Here is a 25,852-nt window from a genome sequence, read left to right on the forward strand (position 1 = left end):
AGTCCTAAAGGGTGATTAATGCATTTAATTAAGAAGTAAGAAATAAAAACATAAACGGGAACTTTTACAAAAGCATACTATGATAAGAAAATAAAAAAATCCAGTGGTTAGCAGACAGTGTTGCACAATTCGTGGTGAATTTCAGGCTTTCGTATGTCTTGAGCAAAGCCTTGTAGTTTCATAGAGCTTATATTTTCACCGAGTGGTGAAGAAGGGAAGGAAAGGTAGTATACTTGTACCCTGTCCAGCAGGGAGTCCTCTCAGCTCCCTCTTCCATCCTGCATGCAACTTGTGTGCCTTAGTTTTTGGAGCTGGGCATAATTGATTTTCCTTTGATACCTAAGCTTGTTAGAATGGGCTTTTATGATAGCATCTAGGGTGTTTTGGGAAAGCAGTCAGGACTAAAGCAGTTCAAGCAAGATAAAGTATGTTTCACTTCATAATTTGTGGACCAAATCTAAAAAGGTAAAGGCCCATTCCCAAAAGCATAGAAAAGGATATGTATCTGTACATAAAAAATACAATTCACCTGTCATGTCATTTCCTATAATATTTATCTCCATAGCATAGAAGCAGTCTTCTCCTAAGTGTTACTGGAAATCCTTGGGTTCTGACTATTTGCAGGGAACTACGTAAAAGAGACAGTGTGGTAAATGTTGTCCAACCTCCATGTGCAGCTTAGAGACAATGGCAGTGGGCAGATAGAAAAGGTAGTATGAAGTTTAGTGCTCATCTTCAGCTCTGAATGCTGGGAAGAACTAAAAAATTTTAAGTCCTATCTTAATTTCTGTCCAAGTTGGGTGCTTTGCAGCATTTTTGTCTTTTTTTTTTTTTTTTTTGCCACCATTTAATACCAATTTTCTGTCTACTATGTGTAAATGTTTTGAAATTTGAGACTTGCTCAAGATGTGCAAGCATGCTGTCTTTTCATCAGGCAGGTCTGTCTCAGGAGTGGGTCTCTACTGCTGGCACAATATAAAATTTTAAAGGAGGCTGTATGCATTGCGCAGAGGAAGAGTTGTTGCTGAATGCTTTGGGAATTGTTTTCTTTTTTTTTTTTTTTTTTAAAAAAAAAAAAAAGTCCGTTTGATAGCATCTTTGCTCCCTTCCCTATTCCTAAGTGTTCAGCCCTCAGTTTCACATCTTGGAAATCAGTAGAACTGTACTTCTGTTTGCAGTTTCAGTAAGACAAGAACGTGTGATCTCTGTTGTCAGAGGGGTTCTTGCTAGTTGCAGTCCCGTAAAAACAACAGAACTTCTCTTCTCAGGATGAGTTTGACTCTGGGTGGGTTGTCTCGCTGCATATTTGCGCTCTCAGCTGATTTTGGTGGAATAGAGTGTTCTTCAGTTGAAGTAGTGACAAAAGTCATGTTCACAGTTCCGATTTAGCACTTAATGAGCTTTCATTTGTCTTACCCTCGTACGTTTGAGGCAACATTACAGTCTTCTTAACACAAAAGAGATTGCACAAAGCCTCACGGAATTTCTCAGCCACAAAGAAATACATGACTGGGTCAAAGGCACCGTTTAGACTCGTGAGGCAGGAAGTGATGCGGTTACTGAGAGCTAGAATACGCTGTGTTTCACAGGACGTTTGGGTTCCATTGTAATGGAGAATATAAATGTAGCGATTGACATGATAAGGTACAAAGCAAACCAGAAAGATCATCAGGACCATGATGATCATTTTGATAGCTTTTTCCTTCAGGTGTTTCTCAATTCTGTTCCCACTCTTCAGGCTCTGGATGATTAATAAGTAACAAGTCACAGTAGTAACAAATGGGAAGGTGAATGCCACTGCTAAGGACACAAGAGCATGACGTGATGCCTTTTCTCTGTAGAGCTGCAGGCAGATGGTTGTGTTGTTCATCTCGACTGTCTGCACACTGAGCAGCAGAGGTGCCATCGCAACCCCAACAATAACCCATAGGAAGGCACAAGCCAAATGGGCATAAAGGGACCTGCGGAGCTTGATGGACTTTACAGGGTGCACAATGGCTAGGAAACGGTCCACGCTGATACACATGAGGAAGTAGATGCTGGCATACATGTTAAGGTAAAAAAGGAAGCCAGTGAGTCTGCATGGAATCTCACCAAATGGCCAGTGATTACCAGAAAAATGGTACACCAGCCGGGTGGGAAGTACCAGCACAAAGGACAGGTCAGCCACAGCAAGGTGCATCAGGAAAATGTTGGCAGGTGTGCCTGACTTTTGGTCCCGGATGAAGAGCCAAAGAGCCAGGGCATTACCAACAACTGCCAGGATGAAGTCCAGGAAGTAGAAAGTGGCAAAAAGGATGTTCTCGAGGTGTGTCTCTTTGCCACATCGCTCTGAAGTTTCCAAAGAGAAATTTGATGGGTTTGAGCAATTGAAGAGTGGGTTTGAGGGATCAGCTGGGCCATTCATTTTTCACCACAGTTTTGAAGAAAAAAACCTGAAAAAAACTGAAATAATTGAGATAGTATATTACAAAAGAGCCTGGTTTTGTGAAGAAACAAACCAACCCACCCAAAAGCCACTCATGGAAATCAGTGAAGTCTCCTGTTTGCTAATATTGGTATTTAATACGACAGGTCAGTCTGAGTTTAAACCCTAAAATTACAATTCTGAATACCTCCTGCTCAGCTGGATTTTCCAGACGATAAATTCTGTTGAAGGAACCACTATAAAGAGCTAGCTAGCTGATAATCAGCCTGTCTCCAACCTGTGCTGAGATCAGTTGAATAAGAGCAGTGAAATGTTAATGGAAGAGTGGAAGTGGGTTGTGTATGTCTAGCTAGAAAGTTATTTGCTATGTTTAATTTGAAAGCCTGATTCGGGACTGAAGAGCCTCCAATGAGTCAGCTTTTCTGAGCATAGGTATCTGTTGTAAAGTGACCTAGCTTAGAATATCTGTCTTGTTCCTCAAAGAGGTGGACGACCCATCAGGTATTGCTGTTATTAAAAAAACTGCAGGGTTCCTGAAAATCTTTGAGAATTACTTTAGTCTAAAGTCCTGAGTTTAAGGCAAAGGCATCTAGTTCCAGTATAGGAGGAAACTTCTCAGATGGGTAGCAGCATCTCATTTGAACAGCAAAAAGCACTGAACTGACTCAGAAAAGATTATTAGTAGTGCCCATGCTGTTGGTTACTTGTCAAAGTGTCATCTTTCCTGCAGCTTTCTTCTCCAGGCATAACTCTCTTCCTCCCTCAAAAGCCTGAGCTTCACTCTAGCTTATCCAGGACCTTTTCCAAGTAGCAGCTTAGTAAAACTGAGTTTAGCTTTGCCGGTCTCTCTGTTTTCTGCAGGGTCCTGAGCAGCATCAACAAAAAGCAGCAAGATGTTCTGGGCACCTACCCATGGCTTTTCATACATTTCTCATCTGTGGGTACAGGTGGTAGGGAAACACGGGGAGTCTGAGTTTCCAGCATTGTCTCTGTTTCTTGGATTCCTGCATCCATTTTCCTCTACTGAGACTAAAATTTTAAGGTGGTTGCTGGCATTGTTAGATGAAACTTTTAGTCTTGGGCAGAATCTATGCTATATGCTGAAATCTTACATCATTAGACAGTTGATCCAAGCGTGATGCAATGCATCCAGCTTCCCAACAGAACTGCTTATTCAGATGTCTAAAAATACTGGTGGCTAATCGAGAAACTGAAATGGGATTAAGAACAGACCAATATATTGGAAAATGTAAACAGAATTCCAAGGTAATTAACGTCTTCTGTTTGGCTGCTGTCACTTTCCGGTGGACAGAAAACTATAATAGCTAGAGATTAATATGCTGGACCACTTCTGTTTAGTTCACAGTTGAAGAGACGAGTCAACAGAATGGAGACGGAATGAAATTCAGAAACTGAAATTTCTTCATGTAGCCACAGAGGGGCCTTCTCACTCCATGCATTGCCTGGATACCCTGCATGTTTATGGCACAAAAAACACTCGAAGTTTGAGTGTGTAGGTACTCACTGCCTACTGCCAACTGCATGCTTCTTCGTAGTCCTAGAGATGGCAACAAATTATTGTCTTGGAATTACTAGAAGTGCGTGTGCAAGGAAGATTGTACAGCCCTTTTTTCCAGGGGGCGCTTTATCTATAAAAATACGTGTGAAATCTTGCTTTCATGTACAAAAGGCAAATTCCCTGTTGGAGGTTTCCATGTGAGTTTTTGCAAGTATTCTTGAAATCAAGATTTTGAAGTTTGTATGTGGTAGTAATGTTGAATGCTCAAGTGCTTGTCCTCCCTGGATGGAATTAGTTTAAATATGTGTTTTTCTGTTGCATACCAAAGGAGAAGTGTGAGGAGACCATGCTTTTTTACCGGCTGTTAATTTACACCATTTACAGTGGTACCTATCACTTGATGTTCTGGCTAGGTACCTTTTTTTTTTTGTGTCAGGCACTTTGTTTAAATATGCTTTTCATCTGTGAAAAATGTAATCAGGTGATCTTTGTGTACACACCTGCCGGTGATTGGGTGGTCTGATGGCTAAGAGTTACTCTATACATGGTTGTGACACCACTGAGAAAGCAGTAAATGCTGGCTTCGACTAGCTGAAAAAGCAGAAGCAAGGGTTGTCTGATGGAACAGACAGGGATGTCTCTTGTCTTAATGATTTAAATCAGTTCAGGAAGCAAAGCAGTTTACAAGCTAAATACTAGGGGTTTAGCAGCATGATAGATTGGACTGATTCTGTTTGAGCTGATTTCCTAAGAAGGATCTTTGGGGTTCTGGTTCAGCTGAGTGTCAGTGCCAGACTTGGAATAGCCAAGACTCAAAAGTTGACGGTTTTGTCATGACTGATGGCAGCGTTGAGTCTGCTTTTGACTTCTATCTGGACATGCTTTCACTGCAAAACACTGTGGGGTGGAGTAGAAAGGAGAATGTCAGAGCTGTTGAGAAGCCCAGTATGTCAGTGTCAGGAAGGGAGAGGCTTAGAACTAATGATAAAATTGAAGTAGATTCAGTCTTTTTAAATGAGTGCCTTCGTAGGAGAGCTACTGTTAACCTAATTTACTTTTTGGAGCAAGGTGAAGGGAGGTATTTTTCATTGCATGGTCAGAAACCATAGAAAAGGGAAGTAGGCCTTTTTCTAATTTTTCTTAAGTTTTAAATTAGAAGGGAATTTTAGGTGGGTTTTTTTTACCATTCTGTTTGTTGACATGAAAATTGTGGTGTAGCACTTGAGTAAGTTAGGAAAAAAAGCTGACATGTCACTAGAATTAATTGTTGAGCTTATTTTTAGAATTTATATTTTTTCAACCAAATGCTACAACTTTACAAAAGTAGTAGTTCTTTGACACTGTGTTCTGTAGACAGTGTGGAAACCCTTTTGCTGTCATTTACAGTTCCACTTCTATTTTGCTTCTATTTTCCTAGCAATTTAGAATAAATGTGTTTAATTTTTTTCTTTCTTTCTTTTTGGTTTGTTTAGCTTACAAAAAAGCACTCACAGTCCTAGAAAACTTTTTGTACTGGTCTGTATGAATGCTAAGAGCAAACTAGAAACCTTCCCAAATGACCTACAATGTGTAGTTTGTACTAAGCTATATGGTGCAAGAGGCTTTGACTCCACAGACAAAAAACTCCTTTAGGAGTCTGGCTCATTGTCCCATAATTTCTGCTTGGTTTGCACTCTTGGTGTTGTGTGAATATGTGGTGATTTACGTATTCCTAAACAGAGCACTATTCTGGAATGAGCCATTATCCCAGGCCTCCCAGGGCTGGGCTGTAACTGGGATGTCACCGCTCATTTGAAATGCATGCACACTGACCATATTTTATGCCCTGTTTCTCTTCTGCTCAGAAGCAAGCAAGATAACAATGCATAAGGCTGTCAGTGAAGGTGCAACCGGATTAGTCTTTCAGCAGATGGTCTATCTATCGTTAATGAAACAACTATTAAGCAGAAATATTTAGCTCATCCTTAGTTACCTGGCTAGTTTGGAGCTTTTATTATAATGCCCACTGCAGATAAATTTGAACTTTATGTTAGGGTTTGTAGTGAATATCAGAAATTCCTGTTCTTGCTCTCAGCTAGAGCAGTTTCTGTTTTGGGATTATGCCCGTTTGTGGGGTTTTATGATTATGGTTGTAGTGTCTTGTCAAATGGGAGTGTCTCCTATCTTTCACTGAAAAGTACTCTTCTTTAGAAATAGTTCACTTCTGACTGAAATTACTTTCCTGAAAAATCACCACTCCCTGCTGAGCCTCCCACCCTTCAGCTGAAATGCTTATTTCTTGTCAGCATCAAAGCAGTGTCAGAGAGCACTGGACATACCATACAACTGTCCGTTTTCCTGGCGCAAATGGATGTACATTAGGTACAGAAGTTTGAGAACTTTTATGTTTTGGAGTGATGTAAAGAAGAGTGAGGAAATTATTCTTTGAAGTGCAATAACTGCTGCCTGTTCTTAGTTTCAAACATGTCCATTATATTCATCTGCCTCTGTGTGTGTGTCTTTCCACCTCACTGACAGCAGCTAAAACAAGTGCTATTAGGAAAGCTCCTTGATTATTCTTCTAACAGAAGTTTGTCTCTTACCTCTTTACAGTGCAGTCCTATGGGTGGAGTGTAGGGTCCTTTTGGGGAAAATCTCAAGGAAGTCCTGATGACAGCAAGCCAAACAGCAGCAGCAACGTTGAAAACAAGAAGATGATCCAAAACGAGCACACAGTTGCAGAGTTGCTGAGGGTGGAGAGGGGAGCCCCTCTATATAGTGTCCTTGTAGCTCTGATAGTGCATTATCAGCTCAGTCACACAACAGACCTGGGGAGAGGACACCCCAGCACTGAAGAGCAGTCTTCATCCCAGCTGAGCTCTTGGCACTGGGGTTGCTGCTGCTGTTATAGATATGAATATACTGTGTGAGTATTCCAGCGTTCATGGTGCATACTAAAGGCTGCTACTGAACTCCCAGCCCTGAACACAGACTGCTTGGAGTCCCCTGATTATTTTAGGAGGGTGGAGAGAAGCATTGTTTGGGGGAAGTCTGGTATTAATAGACACAACAGGACATTTCAGAATGGGATAATTCCATAGTGGTGGGAGTGGGGAGGGGGAGAGGGAGAGGGGCGGCTGCTATGGTAACAGCTTAGCCTGTCCAACACTTCCCTTTGCTTGCAATAGAGGAGGGTCTATGGGATGGCAGAGAGGGTTTGTGAGTGGGGAGGGATTGATAATGGTTTATCAGTGCAAATGGCTGAAGGCATCTTATTCAGCTGAATGAGAGGGGTCTCTTTCAGGACACTTGCTTCAGGGTCCCTGTGTCCTGCCCCGTATAATTACTCTGCATTTGACAGTGCCGAATAAAATTGATGCCTTTATGCTGAGATGAGCACAGCTGCATGTTTCCTTATAATGGGGTGCTGTCTGGTTTTTCTGGACTCCGTCTGGGCAGACAGTAGTTCCAGCTGTGGAGAGAGACACTTGCTGACAGGAGGACTCAGATTTGGAGAGAATAATAATGATACTTACCACTTAGACAGGCGCCTGCCAACTGGGGGTCATAAATGTTTGAGGTCTCATAACAACATCAGTGTTGTGCTCTTATCCCCATTTTACAGACCTAAGGGTGAGTGATTCATCACACCAGAGTGTTGGGAGGGCCCTTGCAAAGAACCCGCTACTTCAGCCATAAATCTATCCTTTCCATTTGAACTTTTCCTTTTGTCTGGTGACTTTGAGAATGACCTCTAAATCTCAGCGAGTGTTTCACATACCGATAGAATGAAATGAATTAAGCAGCCTGTTTTGCAACAGAAACCTAGAGAAGTCATTCCTCTATCGTTTTCGTTTTATCCTAAGTTCTTCCCAGCCTGCAGCATTGCAGCTGTAGGGGTAGGTAATAGGCAAGGAAACTGAACAGCTGCTCCTCAGAGCTCCTAAATATTGGCATAAAATGTGTAGATTCCATCGTCCTTTACAGAAGTTTTCTATGCCTTTGCCTAAGCTTTTCTACCAGAAGTTTGGCTTACCTGCCTGTTTAGAAATGTAATAAGTTCTAGAACAAGTCATGTGGTTTAGTTTTAGGTAGTGCTGCGAGGAACAGGGAGTTGGACTCGATGATCCTTATGGGTCCCTTCCAACTTGAGACAGTCCGTGATTCTATGTGATAGGAGCACAGTTATATTTACCACATAAAATTGCATAGTTCGTGATTTTCTTTAACTTATGACTAAAAGGAATTTGTAGGCAGAAGAGCTAGGGTTCAGTGGTCTCTTGTTTGTCCCAGCTATTGAAGACTAAGGAATCCAGCCATGGTAAAGGCATTTGAGCAATGTGCTTTGGTTTAATCATTTTTATTCTCTCTCCCTGCCCCCTGCCACCAGTGCTGTAATGCCTCTGTTATGGCTGGTTCCCATGGTTTTAACAGAGAGAGGGTGTTGCCACCTTTCCTTGCCCACCTCTGAAAAAGGATCTAGAAGGACTGGAAAGTATGCCTAGAAGAAGGACAGGGTGATATCACTGATGGCATATAAAAGCAGTGAATGCTGGAGCAGCATTCTAAGGAAGTACAACTCTGTGACTGTTCTGTCCACGTACTCTTTTCTGTGCAACTGATGTGAAAGACAGGGTGCTAAACTAAATGATATTTAGTCTGAGCTTGGAAGACACTTCTTCTGTTACATAAAGTACATCATACAGCATGCAATGTACGTTGTTTTAGGAGAAAGAATTTCTTAATGTTTTCCTTTCTTTCCTTTGTCCAACCAGGCATCTGTGCAGGCCATGCCATAACCGTGAAAAAGCTAAGGGTCTGGGCAAGTACATCTGTCAGAAGTGCCATCTGATCATTGATGAGCAGCCTCTGATGTTCAGGAATGATTCCTACCATCCAGATCACTTCAACTGCACCCACTGTGGGTATGTTCTCCTATTCTAAACTCTGGCGACAAAGGAGAGACACAAACAGTACAGTCAGCGGTGCAGTTCTTTCCCAGGCCTAAGCTATGCTGTCTTCACATTGTTGAACAAACAGAAATTATGTGAGGAGAAATCACACGAAATTTGGAAAGCCTACAGGAACTTTAGTTTTATTTTGCCTTTCAGTGTTCTTTTACTCTAAACTTGAATTGACCCTATTTTATACTGAAAATGAAACCAGTTCCTTGGTGTGAACTTACCTCAAAGGCTGTGTGCAGATTACAATAATAGTGTTGTCCAAAGATAGCTGTTACCAGGCTATTCGAAATAGTTTCAGTTTGCATTCCTGGCTGGGAAAAAAAGATGACTTGATGAGTTTTGTCAGTCTTCTGGCATGGTCCATTACCATGCTGATGCCTGTCTGACCTGAATTACTTACCATGAAGGCGGCGTAATTGGAGCACAGTACTGCCCTAGAATGGGTAACAGCGCTGAAGAATAAAGTAAATGGCTCAGTGTTGGGCACTACTAGGATGGTCCTTGCACCTGAGCTATCCCATTCAAAGATAGCTTGAGTCTGTGCATGACACTGCATTGTTCCATGTAAGCCCATCTCCTATTTCTGCCAGAGTATCTAGCCAAAGCCATGACATTCTACAGGTGTCCTCTTGTCTGGCAAACTGAGAAAGCAATCTTAGAGAAGTGAGTTGATGATAACTGTATTTCACTGGCTTAATGTAATGACTCTGCACTTGTAGCATGAATGTTGCCAAAGTATGTTAACTTTCAAGTTTAATCTTCCAAAACTTCATCTTGGGCATTAAAGAGCTTTATTTGATGCTCTTAATTCAGAGATATGTTTGTGTTTTCAGGAAGGAGCTGACTGCTGAGGCCCGGGAACTGAAGGGAGAACTGTACTGCCTGCCCTGCCACGACAAGATGGGAATCCCCATCTGCGGAGCCTGCCGCAGGCCCATTGAGGGACGAGTGGTCAATGCTCTGGGAAAACAGTGGCATGTTGAGGTGAGGCCTCTCTGAATCTGGAACTTCCTTCAGGAGCCATTTAGAAAGAGGACTAGTGCTAGTTGGAAGCTGTAGACATTTATGTGATCTGTAATATATTAGTTCAGGGAAAAAAAACAATTGCTAATGTTTCAGATTGTCTTCACCTTATGTGAGTGAATGAGTATAGCAGGGTCATCAGAGTTGCCTGAGAAAGCTATGCTTTCACAACAGTAATAACATTAATTTTAAAATGCCTGAGTTGCATTGTAAAGATTCTTGCAGAATATGGTTCACTGAACAGCATTTACTAACTAATAAATTTATGTATTTACTATGATGTGCTTAGATACATCTTCTCCAACCCCAGTTAACAGGTTGATAACAGTGTTAGAATTTGTAACGTAGGCAGAGACAGTGCAATTATTGCGTTTTAAGCCTTTTCAGATCATTGTTTCTACAACTTTCAGTGGAGTCGTCACAGCTTGCTCTGAAGATTTTTAGCTATTTATGTTTTTAGTGATTTAAGCCTCCTAGGGCTTGAACTGAAAGAGATGATGATGATTATCATCTGGGGTGGATTCATACCATGTTTTATGTTCCTGTTTCTTTTCTGAAACAAGCAAGATAATAGTCTGCAAGCCTATCAGTATAGACACAAGATGATTGCCCTGCCAGCAGGTCTTCTACCTATCTTTAAATATGATTCTATAGTAGAATTAATATTTCCTTTTTTCTTTTACTTCCGTAAAGATTTTTCTGTCTGAGTTTCATTAAAGCATCAAGGGGCCACAATTTTAAACTGAAAGAGGATAGATTTAGATGAGATATAAAGGAGGAAATTCTTTACTCTGAGGGTAGTGATGCACTGGCCCAGGTTGTCCAGAGAAGCTGTGGCTGCCCCCTAGCTGGCAGTGTTCAAGGCCAGGTTGGATGGGGCTGTGAGCACCCTGGGAAGGGGTCCCTGCCCATGGCAGGGGGGTTGGAACCAGGTGGTTTATAAGGTCCCTTCCAACCCAAACCATCCTATGATTCTGTGATTAAGTGTCCCATATTGAGCCATGATTTGTAGCCATTGAAGTTTTTCTCTGGTGATGGAAAAGTCGCTTTGCCTGCTGCTGAATGTCGTTTTTTTGTTTTACAGCATTTTGTTTGTGCCAAATGCGAGAAGCCATTCTTGGGGCACCGACACTATGAGAAAAAAGGACTGGCTTATTGTGAAACTCACTACAACCAGGTGAGTTTTGCCATCTATACTATAGGTACTTGCTCTGACTGGCAAATACTTTTTTTGCATTTTATATATGCAAACCTATGCAGATTTTGTGTAATCTGAATTTGTAGAGGCAATGCAGTATTATGAAATTAGTGAGATTTGACAGAAAAAACAGTTTTTCTTGGTAGGTATGAAAAGTGATACTGAGAACAGAATGGAAATGTCTTGGGGATATTGATTGTTCTTTGTGCCATTGACAGAAAAAAAACCACTTAACGTGGATTGTGATTAAAATCTCTGTAATTCTACTCCAAAACTATTTGTGTGGACTTTGATAATTACTTGCTTCCATGGGTGTAAGATAAATGTTGTGCCATCTAAAGCATAAGAAAAGTATGTTTCAAAAGCCAATCAAAGCCTATTTTTTCTGTATGGCTCTAGTGAACAGCTATGAGTTCAGTATTTTCTTCTGTCAGATAAATTAGTCTTTCATAAGAGATGAGTGTTACTGCTTTGAAAGTAGCTCTAGGTTTCATTTTGATGTTTATAGTTAAGCATCAGGAGATGTTTGTCTACAGTAAGCATCATACTCTACCAATCCTCTTTTCTCCAAATTGCCATGTGAACAGGACTTTGAGATCGCATAACAGTGGCAGAGTGTGAGGCACCAACAAAAAAGGGTTTGTAGTGTTTAGTGGTATGAGATCCAAAGGAACATAGACTATTTGGCAAGTGTATGAGAAGTTATTCAGAAGATTTAAATTGGGATATTTGGGGGCTACAACAATGTCTGGGAATTCTTTGATTGTTAGGATTTAATGTTCACACCAGCTGTGTGGTTGGGGAGCGTGAGCAGTCAGTAACATGAGTTGCTGTTCTTATTTCTTTTGCTGTGCAGCTTTTTGGAGATGTCTGCTACAACTGCAGCCACGTGATAGAGGGAGATGGTAAGATTTGTTCTCTCCTTGTTTTGGGTTGCTGTCCTTGTTCCATTTGTTAGTGCAGCTGTTGCAGTCCCACAGTTGCAAGGCACCAGTGTTTCTTTTCACATCTGGCCTCATTTGAATTTGGATACAAATACGAATTCAAATAATCCTTCAGTTTCCTCTTATTTTGTGTTTTTGCTTTTGCAGTGGTATCAGCTCTTAACAAGGCCTGGTGTGTGAATTGCTTCTCCTGCTCCACCTGCAACATCAAGCTTACACTGAAGTAAGTCAGTGTTTATATTTGGGAACATAGGAGACGTTTGCCCCGAAGGCAGAGTGTTGGCTTGGGGGAGCCATGAGCCAGTGCTTCTCTGAGGGGCAATGTACCTTTTCTCTGTGGGAGCAGGTCCTTAAAATTCCACTGATTTCAGAACTAAAAGGGAACTTGGATGTGCATCCTGTCTTAATTTATTTTCCTTCATTAATCTGTTCTGTAAGAAGGCTGGGTAAAAGGAGAACTCATTCAGCAATAGAGGGAAGGCTCTAAACTTCAGGTAACTGCCTGTCCTGAAATACCTACAGCCTCCATGTCTCTTTTAGTCTGGATGCTCCACTCAATGACAGTATTTGCAATTGCGTAGATTATTTTGAAAGAAAGTACTATGCTAGTTCCCTCAAATATGTAGAAGAGGGACAGAAAACAAAGCAATCCTACATTTTTCCTTTCTCAGGTTCAAACCTTTATCCTGTTATGCCAGAGTCGCCCCACTGGCCTTGTATATGAAGGAGCTCTGATTCATCAAAAGGGGACCTTTGAAGTGACACTATAACAACATTGTTATTCTAGACTGTTACATACAAACATATAGCAAAGTCTTACTCCTTATTTAACTAGCAATACTGAAGACCCTAGTTCCCTGCTAAGAACCCAGTCTCTGTACTTGAACAGACAAGGAAGTAAGTTGTTTTAGACATGCAGTAGAACACCAACAATGTAGATGCACGGAGACGTGATTTAGTGAAGCATACAGTTTGCAAATACTGCTTTAATAGCCTGCTGTTCTTTGTGTTAAAGGAATAAGTTTGTGGAGTTTGACATGAAGCCTGTATGCAAGAAGTGCTATGAGAAATTCCCTCTGGAGCTGAAGAAACGGCTGAAGAAGTTGTCAGAGCTGGCATCCAAGAAGGCCCATCCCAAAGCTCTGGATTTAAACTCTGCTTAAACAGGTCTGTCAGTCTACTGACTGCACTCGTATGGTCATAAGCTGCAGCTCACAGCAGCTGTTGATTACAGAGGCAGTTACTAAGAACAAGTGAAACCAAAGATAAGTAGCATCTTCCCCTGCTTCTGGTGATGTAGCTTGCATCTTGACTATCCCTTTTTTCAAGCAATTGTCTGTTAGCACTAGCAGAAAAAGGAATATGATTTCTGCTTAAGCAGTTTACAGGCTAGTTATTAATTTGCTAATAACTTATTCTGCCTTTGTGGAATTGTACACAGACTTTCCTTCCTCAGTTGAACTGTAGTTCTCTCCCCATTTCTCTATAGATTAAGGAATCTGGAAACAGTGATTGAGTGTAGGGGTGGAAGAAATGTGTGGTTTGCTCTTTTTCAGTTTAAGTATAAAAATTTCTCTTCTTAGACTGGGTGAAGACATTTTTATTTTTTCTAATATGTAGGCAAATGTTCTGAAAGCTGTTGCTCTTTGCGACATGCAAAATGTTCTGATCTTTCTCTGGATTCCTGTTGAGCATATATGGATGCTGTACAGTCCTGGTTCACAGGTTTACTGGGAACCGTGCTTGCTGTAGCTGCTCTCACAAAACTGCACCAGTGATACCACAGCAGTGGTGGAAAACCTCGGTTAACTGTGTGCAGATAAGAATCCCACATATGAGACAATCTCTTAGATACTTGCTGGCTTTGCTTTTTCAGTTTCCCTCAACTGCTTTGCTTGTTGTTGCCATAAGTTACCATAAACTTCTAATTGGGGTGTACTGCATCCCCTGTAACGCTGATGAGGGGATAGACCTAATTTTAACAGTGGAACTCTTCCATCCTCTTCTGACCAATATGCACTGTAGATTACAATAATAGTAGTTGCTTTTCTCACCGCTTTAGGAGAACACGTGGCTAGTTACCATTCTGTCACCAGCCTTTAAATGGCCTTTTAATTAAGGGCACAAAGAGCAGCATGTCTTTTGGTGCAGTAGTATGTAGCCACTGCAAGGACTGGTCTTGTAAGCCTGTTCTCTGGCATTTTTTTCACAGCACACAAGAACTACTGATCTAGATGCAGTTCAGTATGTTAAGCAGGTTCTTCTCAGCATAAAGTATTTGGGTCTGTTCCTATAATCTTAGTCACAGGCCATGTCTAATGCTGAATCTGAGCAGCTGTGTATCTTCAGTCTCCGGGGAAGACAGTGGAGGAACACAGGGCCGCACAGCTACTGGTAAATATGGAAAACCTATTGAACTAGCAGGCGGTAGGTAGTATTCTTTCAGTGGCCACTCTCAAGTTCAGCAATGGAAAATGCATGTATGTAGAGGTGGATGGAATGACTTTTGTACTGCAAGTAGAGATTTAGTTTGTGTTCCCACTTTGTCTTCTGTTAGAAATTCAGTAGACCTAGTAAACTTCAGTGTTCAGTGGACAGTTGATAACATTCTCTTTGATAAACTCTTCAGTTCTCTAGGATTTGGATTATGTCCTGATCTTCAGAGCATTTCCCAAAATTAGTGTGGGGAAAAAATAATCATAATCCATGATCTCTATATAAGTGGAGGGTGATGTTCTCTTAATATCTATTAAATTATTAATTTTTCACAATTATTTTTCTTGTACTCCTGCTGCCCATAGTCTGCAATGTGTAGAGTTATAATAGTGAATATTACTGACATACTTTTTGTGGGTCAGTGGAATTGAAGGAGTAGGAGAAATAACTATAAATAGTTTAAAGAAATGCATCTTCCTCTACTTCTTTGAGTCCACTTTTTAAAAATTAAGTAGGATATGATGGAATTCTCCTTCATGTGTTGATAGGTTGAGTTTTGGTGAGTGGTTTTTTTTTTTCTAAATAAAGTTAAGGTTTCAGTCAGAAATAAGGTGCATGCTTTTTTCCATTGCTGTAAATTGACATGCTGGCCAAATTCATCCTAGGTATCATACCACTGAAGAATATAGATTTATATCAAGGTTGAACTTGGCTCAGAAGTCTACACTTAGTAAAAGCTGTTGTCTCACTATATACATTTATAGTTTACATTCATATTTATACTTACTGAATTAAAATCACTAATATTCACTGAGTACACTTGAAAATGGTTTTGCTTTTAGAAACCACAGGAAGTGAAGCTTGTTTGTATTCAAAGGGTATATTAATCACTTGCAATATTTCTTTATGGCAACCTGATCTGCTCTCTAGGGTTTGCATCCTGGTCTGTATTTTTACAGCAGTCTGTGCAATGGAGGCAAATATTTTTCAACCTTCTCTACAGAGAGTTTCTAGATGTTGCATGTTTTGTATTAGATAGTGTGACTGACACTTTTTTAAAAAGTGGTTGGGTGGTGAAGGAATAGATTGCAGGCAAACATGTAATAAACACGGTTATACTAGTCTGTAAAGCACTAGTAAGTGCTGAGGATCGTATAGACTGAGTAAAGGAATTAGCAGCTACTTGCCTTGGTTCAGACCTCGATGAGCAGTGTGGATTGTGCACCGTGTGGAGCTCCCATTTTATCACACGTTACTTGTGCTGTCTAACCAAACTATGTGATTGTGGATTGAAATGTTGTAATACTGTACTTTTTTTAATGTTCATGTAATAAAGTTAACTCTAATACATTTTAAATCTTCACACAAAAAACAAATGTAAAAAGTTGTATATTGTACAGTAAAAGAAAAAAAAAAAATCACATTTGCAATGCCAAACCAGAGAGCATTACGCACTCTGAGGAACCCCGGGGATTGCCCGAATCTGATCCACTGTCATGGTGAATTCATGTTTTGGATCTGTGCTGCTGCTGTGGTGATGCGTTGGTTGATGAGGATGTGCAGAAAAGGGGTATCACCCTTTTAGAGGCTGTGCTGTACAAGTTGTGTTGTGTTTATGACGAGTAGATGGGATGCTGTGATCATTTACAGGCTGTAGTGGATGTTTGGTAGGTGTAGGTTACACAGATCTAGAGCGGATATTGAGTTTTCTTTTTAAAAAAGACATTGTGGTTGATTTTCTGCAGTCTTTATTTAAAAACCAGGAACAATACAGTTTGGCTGCAAAATTTCTTTTTGTACAGGTGAAGTATTGAATGCTTCTCACTTATAGCCAGTTAGATCACACATAGGATGACAAAACAACTCCAAGTCATTAGTCTCAAACATTTCCATTGCCAGCAATGGATATTACAGCAGGAATATCTAATTGCATGCAAAAGGATCAGCTATTCTGACAAGTGTGGCACTCATTTAGATGCACAAGAAGAGTGGGGCTCTTCCCTGCCACCCATGTACAAGACTCCCATTAGCGTTTGAATTTCACACACATGCATCTGAGGGAACAAGAGAACCATTGTGCATACATTGGCAAATTTGAGAGATCTAGCAGAGCTGCTTTTCCAGCACTGCCAGATTGTGTCTCAAGGAACTTGGTGTAAATGCTTTAAGACATGTCCGTGTTTCACTGTGAGCAAGGGAGGGCTCGTCGTTGAGGAAGGAGTACTTGTTCTCTGATGGGGTAAGCAATTAGGTTTACTACCACCACAGCGTGTACATGCTTTACACACTCTGAGCACACTGGTTCCTGTAGGGCCAAAGTTGTGTGTTTACAATGGTCTGAGATGACTAAGTGCTGAATTGAATTTTACTACTCAAAGTGCCTGCTAAACAGGAAATAGAAAAGATCAGGAGAAATTAAAGCTATTGCTGTTGCCTCATGAACGAACGTCTGCATAACTCCAAGCTGAGAACATTTTTATAGGGCAGAAAAGTCTTTTCAACAGAAGTCTGTTAGACTGAGTTCTTCGATTCTGATTTGCACTGAATAGCACGTCTATAACTTGAAACAGGAGCAGCTGAGTAAAAGTAATGGACCCAAAATCCAGACTCATTTCAGAGCTTTATGCTTACGAGAAACTGCATAGTAGAAACTAGTTGTTAGTTTCCAAGTGCATTATAAGATGTGGAAGAAAGAAAACTGTAATTTAACCAAGGCAATGGTAAACCAGTGTGCAGCCTGCTAATTTAGCAGCACACAGGAGTGACGGTTGTGTTCTGGCAGTAACTGGCTGTTATACTCTACTGTAACTTGTAGCATGTAACCTAGTGATAAAAGAATGAAAACTAGCATCTTACCTTTCACAGTGTCCAGCTGTCCTAGTCATAAAGGGCATTTCTCCACTCTTAATAGCAGGCAAAAATAACATTACCTTGGTTTGCAAAGACTCAAGGAGTTTATGCATTTGCTAAGAGCATACGCAACAAGGGGACATTTTCTTTCCGAAAGGAAGAGAACTATTAATGTGTATCTCTTTTTAAGAATGGTGGAGATTTAGAGTATCAGAAGAGCCTCTCATATGAGGGTTCCTCCCCTCCCTGCCCCCATATTACATTAAAATCCAGCTAAACTCTCTCTAAATCCAAGACCTGAATGGAATTCTGATACTACATCTAAGACAGACAAGTGTTACAGCTATTTGAAAGCACATGCTTACTTGAGCTGCTCTTGTAATATTTCAGCAACACAGTTCATTCAGTGTGTGATCAGAAGACTGATCATCAAGATTAATATTTTTTAAATGGCATTTCTTCTGGGAGATTAAATTATAGGTAGTTTGGCACAGATACAGGTCACGAGTTCTGTTTCTGCTCTCGGGCTGGGAGGTTCTTTTGCTTGTTTACAGCATTCATTAGCAGGCGTACATAGGATGTTAACAGGTCATCCATTTTGTAACCCTGTCAGAAAAGAAAAAAGTCTTAAGTGTCTCAAAGAGCTCCAGAAGCAAAAATAACTACCATTTCCTCCCTGTTTTATCTTCTTCTTGGATTCTTCCCTACATGGACATCTCCTCTTCCAACAGCTGTCACTGTTTTGATAATTATCTATTCCTCCCTCTGCTCTTCCCTTGATATATTTACAAAACTTTACAGAGCATAGTGCTACTGTCTCCTTGTCATTCGTTCTATAGATGGACACCTTGTACTTAAGAATCCAAGCTTTTCTGTGAGTGAATTTAGCCCTTAAATTTTTTTTATGTTATCTTTACAAATTTACCTGTAAGTATCAATAGAGTGATGCTTGTCTGGGTCTGTGGCCAATCTGAAACCAGTTCTTAAAAAAGTGGTATTGCTCACTGAAAAGAGGAAAAGCTTCCAAGGATGGCATTACTGCATAGATGGATGAAACCATGCAAGACAAAAAGCCTCTTGCATAGTTTTGTGGGTAAGTGCAGTCTTTTCTTAATGTCTCATATAGACAGAATTTTGATGTATGGGAAGAAGTTGGGAAATTACTGTTTTTCCTTGTGTCTGTGGCTTACGTCTTTGCATCAGATGGCATTATATAGCACTGAACCAGTTCTAAACTGCAATTTTATTGACATAGCAGTGAGTGGTTTTTTGTATCCACTGGTTTTAACATCTGTTTTGGCACCATTGTTTTGTAGCAATTCTGGATGTAAAGGAAAAATTAGGATTTTCTTGTGTATAAGTTGACAAAACTCTTCTTACCAGAGATGTCTCGCATAAGAGCCGGCTTCCTCGTACCAGGTTCCCTATTGTCATGTGAAAGTATGTGCTCCCACTGCTCCAGTTGGAGATTTTATTGAAGGGGTAGACTGTTAAAATATCCTGCAAGGGGAAACAAACTGAACTATAGAACATTTCTCAGATGAAAATGGGCTGTTATGTAAGAAAACCTGTAGAGTCAGAGCATTCTTTCTCACTTCGTTTATAAACACAGTGTATCAAGGTAGGTCTTGCATCCAGACTAGTGGTATATTGTATTTTCACCAAGCAGGTGAGTCTTTTAATCACTGTAATGAGACTTCTTTTCATTATATATTGATATTTGCCTTGGCACACTGCCATTGTATTTACAGTAATCTAAACCTCGTTGGATATTTCTTTCCTTATTAAAAGCAAATAGTGATATTCATAAACACTTCTGCCTGGGAACTTGGCAAGACCAGATTGTTTGGGTTAGAGAGCTGGTGAACAGTCATTCGATCTGATCTTTTAGACTGCTTGGGCTTCTTGCAAAGTATTTTTCTGAAGCAGGTTTCCTAAGTTCACTGTCCATCCATCTGCCTGATGCTATCACTTTGCCCAGGTCCGTCGTGTTACCACTTCTTCTTTCAGAGATGCTCTACACTGTTTCCAGTGTAGAAACTGGAAAGAAGTGATTTGAGGCAGTAATATTGTCTTTGATTTCACACAGAAAATGAATAGAGGGACTTTATCCTCTCCTGCCCTTCAGGGAGAAGGTCCTGTTGCTGTCCCTAAATTAACACGGTCAGTTAAATCCTTTCTTAGACAGACCCTTGAAAAGCAACTGTTACCTTTGTTTTCTGATGTATCAGTGAGACTCCTTGCTTGTTGATTGCAATCAGCACAATCTCTGGGAAATTTGGCTCCGAGGTTTGCTATAAATGAGTAACAGAGCAAGATTAGTAGAAAACAAAGAAATGATCCATATCAGGTGCATAGTGACCTGAACAGCATCCAGTGCTGCTTGTTTTCTTTACCAAATAAACACTGAAATGTAAAGCTCTTCAATATTCTGTAACTATTGCTAAGGATGACTTTTTTGGCCATATATTGATGACTTGAGCAGCTGCTACATAAAAGCACAATGAGGTCCATTATTTCCTAGGCTACCTGATAATAAATAGGCTTAATGGTTGGTTGCAAAGCAGTTAAGAGCCTAGCGAGGGGAAATTAAAGGTAGCAAGTGGGGAGTGATTCCTGGAGATATCCACTGCAAAATGAGAGGAGCAGTGCAGTTCTGTTCTGCGGGAAGAGTCCCCAGAGATTTGGCGTTTAGTTGTGGAGAACAATAACAGGACAACCAAGTACCTATGTAACTACATAGTTGTAAGATTAGGTATTAGAACTGGAACAACATCACCAGTAAATAACAGGCATAGTTCAGAATGGATAAAGAACCCATCTCCCTGCTTTTCAAGGAACTGAGTTTTCTTCAGTAGATGATGGGAAGCCAACTTTATAATATATTCTCACTTAGACCAATATGGAATTGTAGTCAGTCCATGTCCCCCAGTGCTGGTGTACTACCAAAGCCATTCATACAGGCCTTTAAACCTACCTTCACCTCAAAGAAGGCTGATCCAAACGTTGGCCACCGGTGTATCATTTTCAAGAAGGCAATCTTGGCCTCCTCCGCAGTTTTTCCTTCATGTTTACTATATGCTGCAGTAATGCTCTGTTCAGAAAAAAAGATACAAAGCCTATTGAGTTGGGCACAGGCAGGTTTCCAATGTCCATCATTAGCACTAAAGACAGCATCAGATCATCACCAAGATCAGTCTTTCGCCCACAGGAACAGAAGACTGAAAATGAAAATAGCCTACTGTGCCACAGGGCAAGCTGAATCCAGAACCTCCCCAGTGTTCCTTACCAGTGAGTTGGGTGAAGGAAGTCCAGGAGCCCGAGGGAATGGATTTCAGGGCAGAGAGGCAATATGGGATGAAACAAAATTCAGAAAGCCAGTGTTCAACACCCACAGACATGTATCGCATTTCTGCTGAAACATGTAGTGTGAGGTTTCCCTCTGTATTGGAAATAGTGTCCTGTGTCTTCCTCAGTGGACTAAGTGATAAGTACCAGCTGAAACTTTCTTGCATTGTGGTGGATAAAAGAGCCTTTTGCTGTCAGTAGCATGCATATGGTGCAAGGTGACTGATTTGCTGGCCAAACTGAAATATTTAGGGCCCATCTTAAATTTCTGTTTCTCTACAAGATCCTCAAATCCCCAGTCCCATCACTTTCCTATCTCTAACTCTTCTTCTGGGCACTGAGAATATATTAATAGCTCAAAGAAAGATGCACATCTCAAATCAATCGTCCAAGTCTCTAGCTATCTTTCAGAGCTTTGGTAGAGAGGATGCAAAATCTGTGTCGTAAGAGGCAAAACAGCAACACCCAATAGCATCCCTCTGTAGTGCTTTCAAGGACTGTCAGATCAGAAATGTAGTATGGCTCAATGTCTTTCATAAACTTCTGTGGAAGTACTTTGATTAATGAAAGCTGATGTTCTTACCTTCTTCCACTCATCTGCTGAGATTGCTCGGAGCAGATTGTCTGGCACCAGCTCCTTCAGGATTTTGGGGATGGTTGCCAGCTGTGTGCGGTCATTGTTGAAGCGCACTTTATAAATCAGCCCTGCCAGCTGGACAGCTTCATCCTTGGAACACTTGTGGTAGCCTCTGAGGTACTTCGGCAACTCCTGGAAGAGACCAGCTCTGAATCCAGACAGAATGGGCTGAAGCAAATACTGACTAAATGTGTGAGGTCAGGATGTGAGACTCGCCAGGCACAGTCCAAGGACATCGTAGTAACTTTTGACTCCTCCTGGAGGTTCTCCGGATGATCTTTAAAGGTACTTTCCAACCCAAACCATTCTATGATTCTCCATACAATCACGGAGGAAGATGAGCACCTCCAGGGAACAATTAGGTAAGGGAGCTGTGCTCCTAACATAAGCGGTGTAGCTAAGTTGTGAACACTGTGAGAAACAAATCTGCTCCTGAGGCTGAGCTGTGCGCTCCAGAGGCGTTCCTCTGGAGGCCCTATAATGCAGGCCTTGGTGAGGGAGATGGTAATACTGCAGCGGGATTACTTTCTCAGGAGTATTTCTTTGATCCCATTCCTTGATGTTATATTTATGCTTTAGGGAGCTGGTTACCTGGTGGTAATGAAAAATGGAATCGGCTTTCAGGTCCTTCCCAGGAGTTACATTCAGCCACAGCTTTCTCATGAAGTACACCTCATAAGCCACAGACATATTCACCCCTGAGGAAACAACATCTTGTTAGTATTCTCTGTATCACTGTAGACTTCGGCAGTTTTTAAATGGCTTGTGAGTTTCCTCAGAAATGTAATTCTGGCTTTAATAGTAACAAACAAAATTACTAACAAAAAAGTACAAAAGGACATTATAGATGACCAAGAAAGTGATTAGTTGTCAGTTCCTGGACACTGATCGTGCAGTGATCTAAGGTGCAGTCTCTTCAGAGATGGAGGGAGAAGTTGAGGACGCCTGCAATACCAGTGTTTGTTATTTCTTGGTGCTCATGACAGCTGCCTTCTGATGTGTGGCACACCCGAGTTCTGTTGTTCTAATGCAGGTACATTCCCTTGATGACTGTTTACAGAAATAGATTGTGATTTAGTGCACCCACATCTTTATGCTGTGATTTTCAGAGCTCCTAGCAGCTGCATCAGCTGTGGGGAGAAAAGGGAAGTTAGAAAGCCTTAGATATGTAGACAGTGCTTCAGGAAGCAGAACCTCAGGTGTCCTGAAATAAGCAAAGGTCAGGATAAATGAATGTGAAATTTGATGTAGATTTCAAAATGTTTGTTATACGTGGGGGTGAAGTGCAAAGAATTGTTGTCACTAGTGTTACATTGTTTTATTCTAACACGTGTTCCCCCTTTGGCATTACCAGGTAATAATCTAGACAACAAATTTCTAACAACCCAAGGAATGGGAGTGGCACTGTGTAAAGAACCTATTTACATGTGTTGGCTGGTACCTGATCTGGCAACGTGTGAGCCTTGGGCTGTAAAGAGGATCAAGCTAACTTGTGTGCAAACCACTGTGTGGTTTTGGATGTAACAGATCAAAAAATCTTTGGTACAATTTAAAATCTCTTGAGAGATCACCCCACAAAGATGTTTTGGTATTTCTGATAGCCAGTGCTTGACTGCATCGGGTCACTGGATCTTAGTGCTGGTGCAGGCAGTAATTGTGTATGTACCAACAAAAATGATATAATAAGGCTCTGCTACACACTTCCCAAGATGGAGTAAATCCTACTGGATAAATGTGCTGCTACCCCAGTTGAACACAGCATCTCATGCAGCTTCTTGTCATGCTCCTTACCGTCTTTCCCTGGTTTGTTCCTCCTGTTCCAGTCTGTCACCTGCCTTAGTGAGTCAAAGAAGTAGTCTGCTTCATTCTGACTGATCACCTGGAAGAGGCCAAGCAATGAAGGGGGGAAAGGAAGGGTTAGCACATCATAAAAAGTAGCGCCTGTACCAGCATACCCAAGTGTCAGGCTGAATTTTTTTTCCTTGTCCACAGTGAGAGAGCACAATTATGGCAGGAAAGACAGAGACAAGGGGAAAGAAGTAGCGAAACAGGAGGAGGAAGGCTCATATGATTTACATTTTGTATGGGGATTTTTATTGCATCTTCTGTTGCTTTTTCTTTCCAACCTGCTTATTGAAGTCAAGCTGAAGATGCCTACCTTACTCTTAGCCATCTCCTCTTTGTAAAATACTGGCACATAGCGGGTTCCTCTTTTCAGGAACACAGCACATCAGAAATTCCCTGTGCTTGGACTCAGTGCTGGTTTCGCCTTGATTCCAGTTCCAGAGAGGAAGGACCTCTCAGCAAGGCAGCCAACCCAAGCTTCAGCTCAGGCAAGGCAAGCTTCTGAGAAACCAGAGAGCAGTCAACTGGTGCTGGTCAGCCACTGCTCTCCCTAATACTAGTGGGTACTGTACATGTGCAGCACATCTCCTGGGCAAAGCCTGAGTGGAAAAGTGCTGAGTCCAGCAGTGTGCAACATTGCTACCATCCCAGCAGCTGCAAGAAAGACCATGTCTTCTCTGCTTTTAGTACCACCTGTGTACCAGTAGAGTGACAGAAGCTCCTTCAAGAGACTCAAAATAATGATCAGGTGCTAAAAGTTTGTGCCTAGGTTGTATCCCCTCAGTAAGACAGAAGCAGTAATGGCCTGCTCTGTTGCTTGGCTTCATATATGGTTGTTGAAGTGGTCTGGTAAACAAGTGAGAGAGGAGGGAGTCTGGCTACCCTGCCATAGTCCAGAGGAGTTACCTTGTCTGCGATCTTCACAAAGAGGCTGAAGCCTTCCCAGGAGCTCAGCTGCAATTTGGAGGCGATGTTCTGACATAGAGACCGGACTTTGGTGTTTGTTCCCACGACAAATGTCTATGGGATAACAAGACTCTTGTTACACGGAGGAGAGGAAGAAATGAGAACACCGAATGTCTTGAAACGTGCTTCTGCATGAACACATCATGGCTGGGAAAACAAGTAAGTTCTCACCTGTTCTGTTTCATTGGGGAAGTAAATCTTGTGTGAGATCTTAGTGTTGTTCTGTAAGATGGCCTCGACCTCCACAGGATGAGGTGCCCACTTCCTGGAGCCGCTCCTGGAAAATGCCACCACCATCATAAGAGAGATCAGTGCTGGATGTTTAATCTTTGTGGAGCTGAACAACAGTATTCCATTTGAAATGCTCGTACTGTGCGATGGGGCAGGCTCCAGTGGACCTTCACCCCAATGCAAATTCCATTTATTAACAGCAAGAAACTGAGAGTCTTATTAGCATGTATATTAAAAGTCTGTTCTACTATGCAAGGAGGTTGCATGAATAAGGCACCTTCCTAGCCAGTACTATTACCCCTTCTATGTATTCAGTAACATTTTTCCTTAGTGTTACTGAAGTGTGAAGATAGCAGCCCCAAGGAGAAATGCATTTTATTTAATTCTTGCAGCGGCAAAAAAGATACGCATTCAGATACAAAATGAGTTACAGCTCAGGAGGCAAAGACCAGAAAAGTATGGAGGGCCACTAGAAGCATTACATTTTATGTAAGAGCTGGCACGTAATCACTGACTCAAGAGGCGCTTAAGCTGTACAGTCCCAGTTCTTTAAAATGATACCTCAGAGCAGAGCTGCCTTTTAAAGCAAAGGAACTGGCCCTGAAGTCTGAATCATGCCAAAACCCTGATACAGTTAAGTGAAGACAAATCTAGCACATTACCTTCTGGGGCTGGTATTTTTCTGCCCTCAGTGGCTCAGAGCAGGCTGTTTGGAGATTTTGTACACCGTAGCTTATGGGCCAAATAAGCTCTCCTCTCTCGCACTGGGCCAGTCTCTCAGGAGGACAGCTTAGTCTGGCACCCAGCTTTTAGCTGTGTGGATTTGAAAACTAATTTTTTTTCCATTAAATAAAGTAGCAGTTCCATTTGGAGAAGGAAAACTTTACTGTAACCAAGTTGAACAGCATGTGCTTTGGTACTGTGCAGGCACTGTAAGCAGTATGGACCTGCCCTACTTATCTGTTCCTGGACTTGGAGCAGAGGGAGGCCACAGGAGACAAAGGAAGTGCAGCAGCTTGGCTGGAGGCACAGGACCATCTCTCCTTGCAGCCTCAGGTAGGAATTCATTGCCAAGGCAAGATCTGCTTAACACCCATCAGGGTGCTCACTCGTTCCCTGGCCAGGAGTCTGGGAATAAAGCTGTAAAGCTGTTTATGGAGGAAAAGGTGTACCCAAGGGCTCAGCTGGCTTCCACTCCGCATATTGGAGATCAGTCCTTTGATCTGCCTGCTCTTTCCTTCCAAAGACAGCAGGTTACTTACAGGGAGAAGTTGGACTGGATGATCATTGTAGGTCCCTTGCAACTGCAATATTCTATTCTATTCTATCCTGTTCTATTCTATCCTGTTCTAAAGAGCAGGTGCAGATTTAATCTTAGGAAAAGAAATACTCTTAGAAAACATCATTTGTCTTTGTTCCTCTTGCCATTCCCCAGGCTCCAGGTCTGGGGCAGTTTAGCAGATAGAATTATCCTCCCAAACAGC

The 25,852-nt window shown here is 41.5% G+C and overlaps 3 protein-coding genes across 5 annotated transcripts in view; 1 reads left to right on the top strand and 2 right to left on the bottom strand.

Moving 5' to 3' along the window:
• LIMS2 (LIM zinc finger domain containing 2) overlaps nt 1–15,867 on the top strand; it is a 32,119-nt gene extending 16,252 nt beyond the window's left edge. For all 3 annotated transcript variants that reach the window (XM_075417603.1, XM_075417602.1, XM_075417601.1), the window contains 6 exons: nt 8,702–8,851; nt 9,724–9,874; nt 10,998–11,090; nt 11,968–12,016; nt 12,203–12,278; nt 13,071–15,867. In XM_075417603.1, the coding sequence (XP_075273718.1) occupies nt 8,702–8,851; nt 9,724–9,874; nt 10,998–11,090; nt 11,968–12,016; nt 12,203–12,278; nt 13,071–13,218 (667 nt within the window). In that variant the 3' untranslated portion in view covers nt 13,219–15,867. The remainder of the gene's footprint in view (nt 1–8,701; nt 8,852–9,723; nt 9,875–10,997; nt 11,091–11,967; nt 12,017–12,202; nt 12,279–13,070) is intronic.
• GPR17 (G protein-coupled receptor 17) lies at nt 62–6,860 on the bottom strand. Its single transcript, XM_075417284.1, has 2 exons — nt 6,530–6,860; nt 62–2,445 (listed from the first exon to the last, which is right to left on the bottom strand). The coding sequence occupies exon 2, from the start codon at nt 2,405–2,407 to the stop codon at nt 1,373–1,375; it is 1,035 nt and encodes a 344-aa protein (XP_075273399.1). The 5' UTR covers nt 2,408–2,445; nt 6,530–6,860; the 3' UTR covers nt 62–1,372.
• A 374-nt stretch (nt 15,868–16,241) lies between the features above and the next one.
• MYO7B (myosin VIIB) overlaps nt 16,242–25,852 on the bottom strand; it is a 47,780-nt gene continuing 38,169 nt past the window's right edge. The window contains exons 40-48 of the mRNA XM_075417605.1: nt 24,309–24,414; nt 24,078–24,191; nt 23,118–23,205; nt 21,918–22,024; nt 21,273–21,458; nt 20,319–20,435; nt 19,552–19,635; nt 18,722–18,841; nt 16,242–17,947 (exon numbers count right to left, since the gene is read on the bottom strand). Coding sequence (XP_075273720.1) covers nt 17,843–17,947; nt 18,722–18,841; nt 19,552–19,635; nt 20,319–20,435; nt 21,273–21,458; nt 21,918–22,024; nt 23,118–23,205; nt 24,078–24,191; nt 24,309–24,414 — 1,027 coding nt within the window. The 3' untranslated portion in view covers nt 16,242–17,842. The remainder of the gene's footprint in view (nt 17,948–18,721; nt 18,842–19,551; nt 19,636–20,318; nt 20,436–21,272; nt 21,459–21,917; nt 22,025–23,117; nt 23,206–24,077; nt 24,192–24,308; nt 24,415–25,852) is intronic.

The sequence above is a fragment of the Opisthocomus hoazin genome, chromosome 4 (genome assembly GCF_030867145.1).
Source record: "Opisthocomus hoazin isolate bOpiHoa1 chromosome 4, bOpiHoa1.hap1, whole genome shotgun sequence".
Classification (NCBI taxonomy): Eukaryota; Metazoa; Chordata; class Aves; order Opisthocomiformes; family Opisthocomidae; genus Opisthocomus; species Opisthocomus hoazin.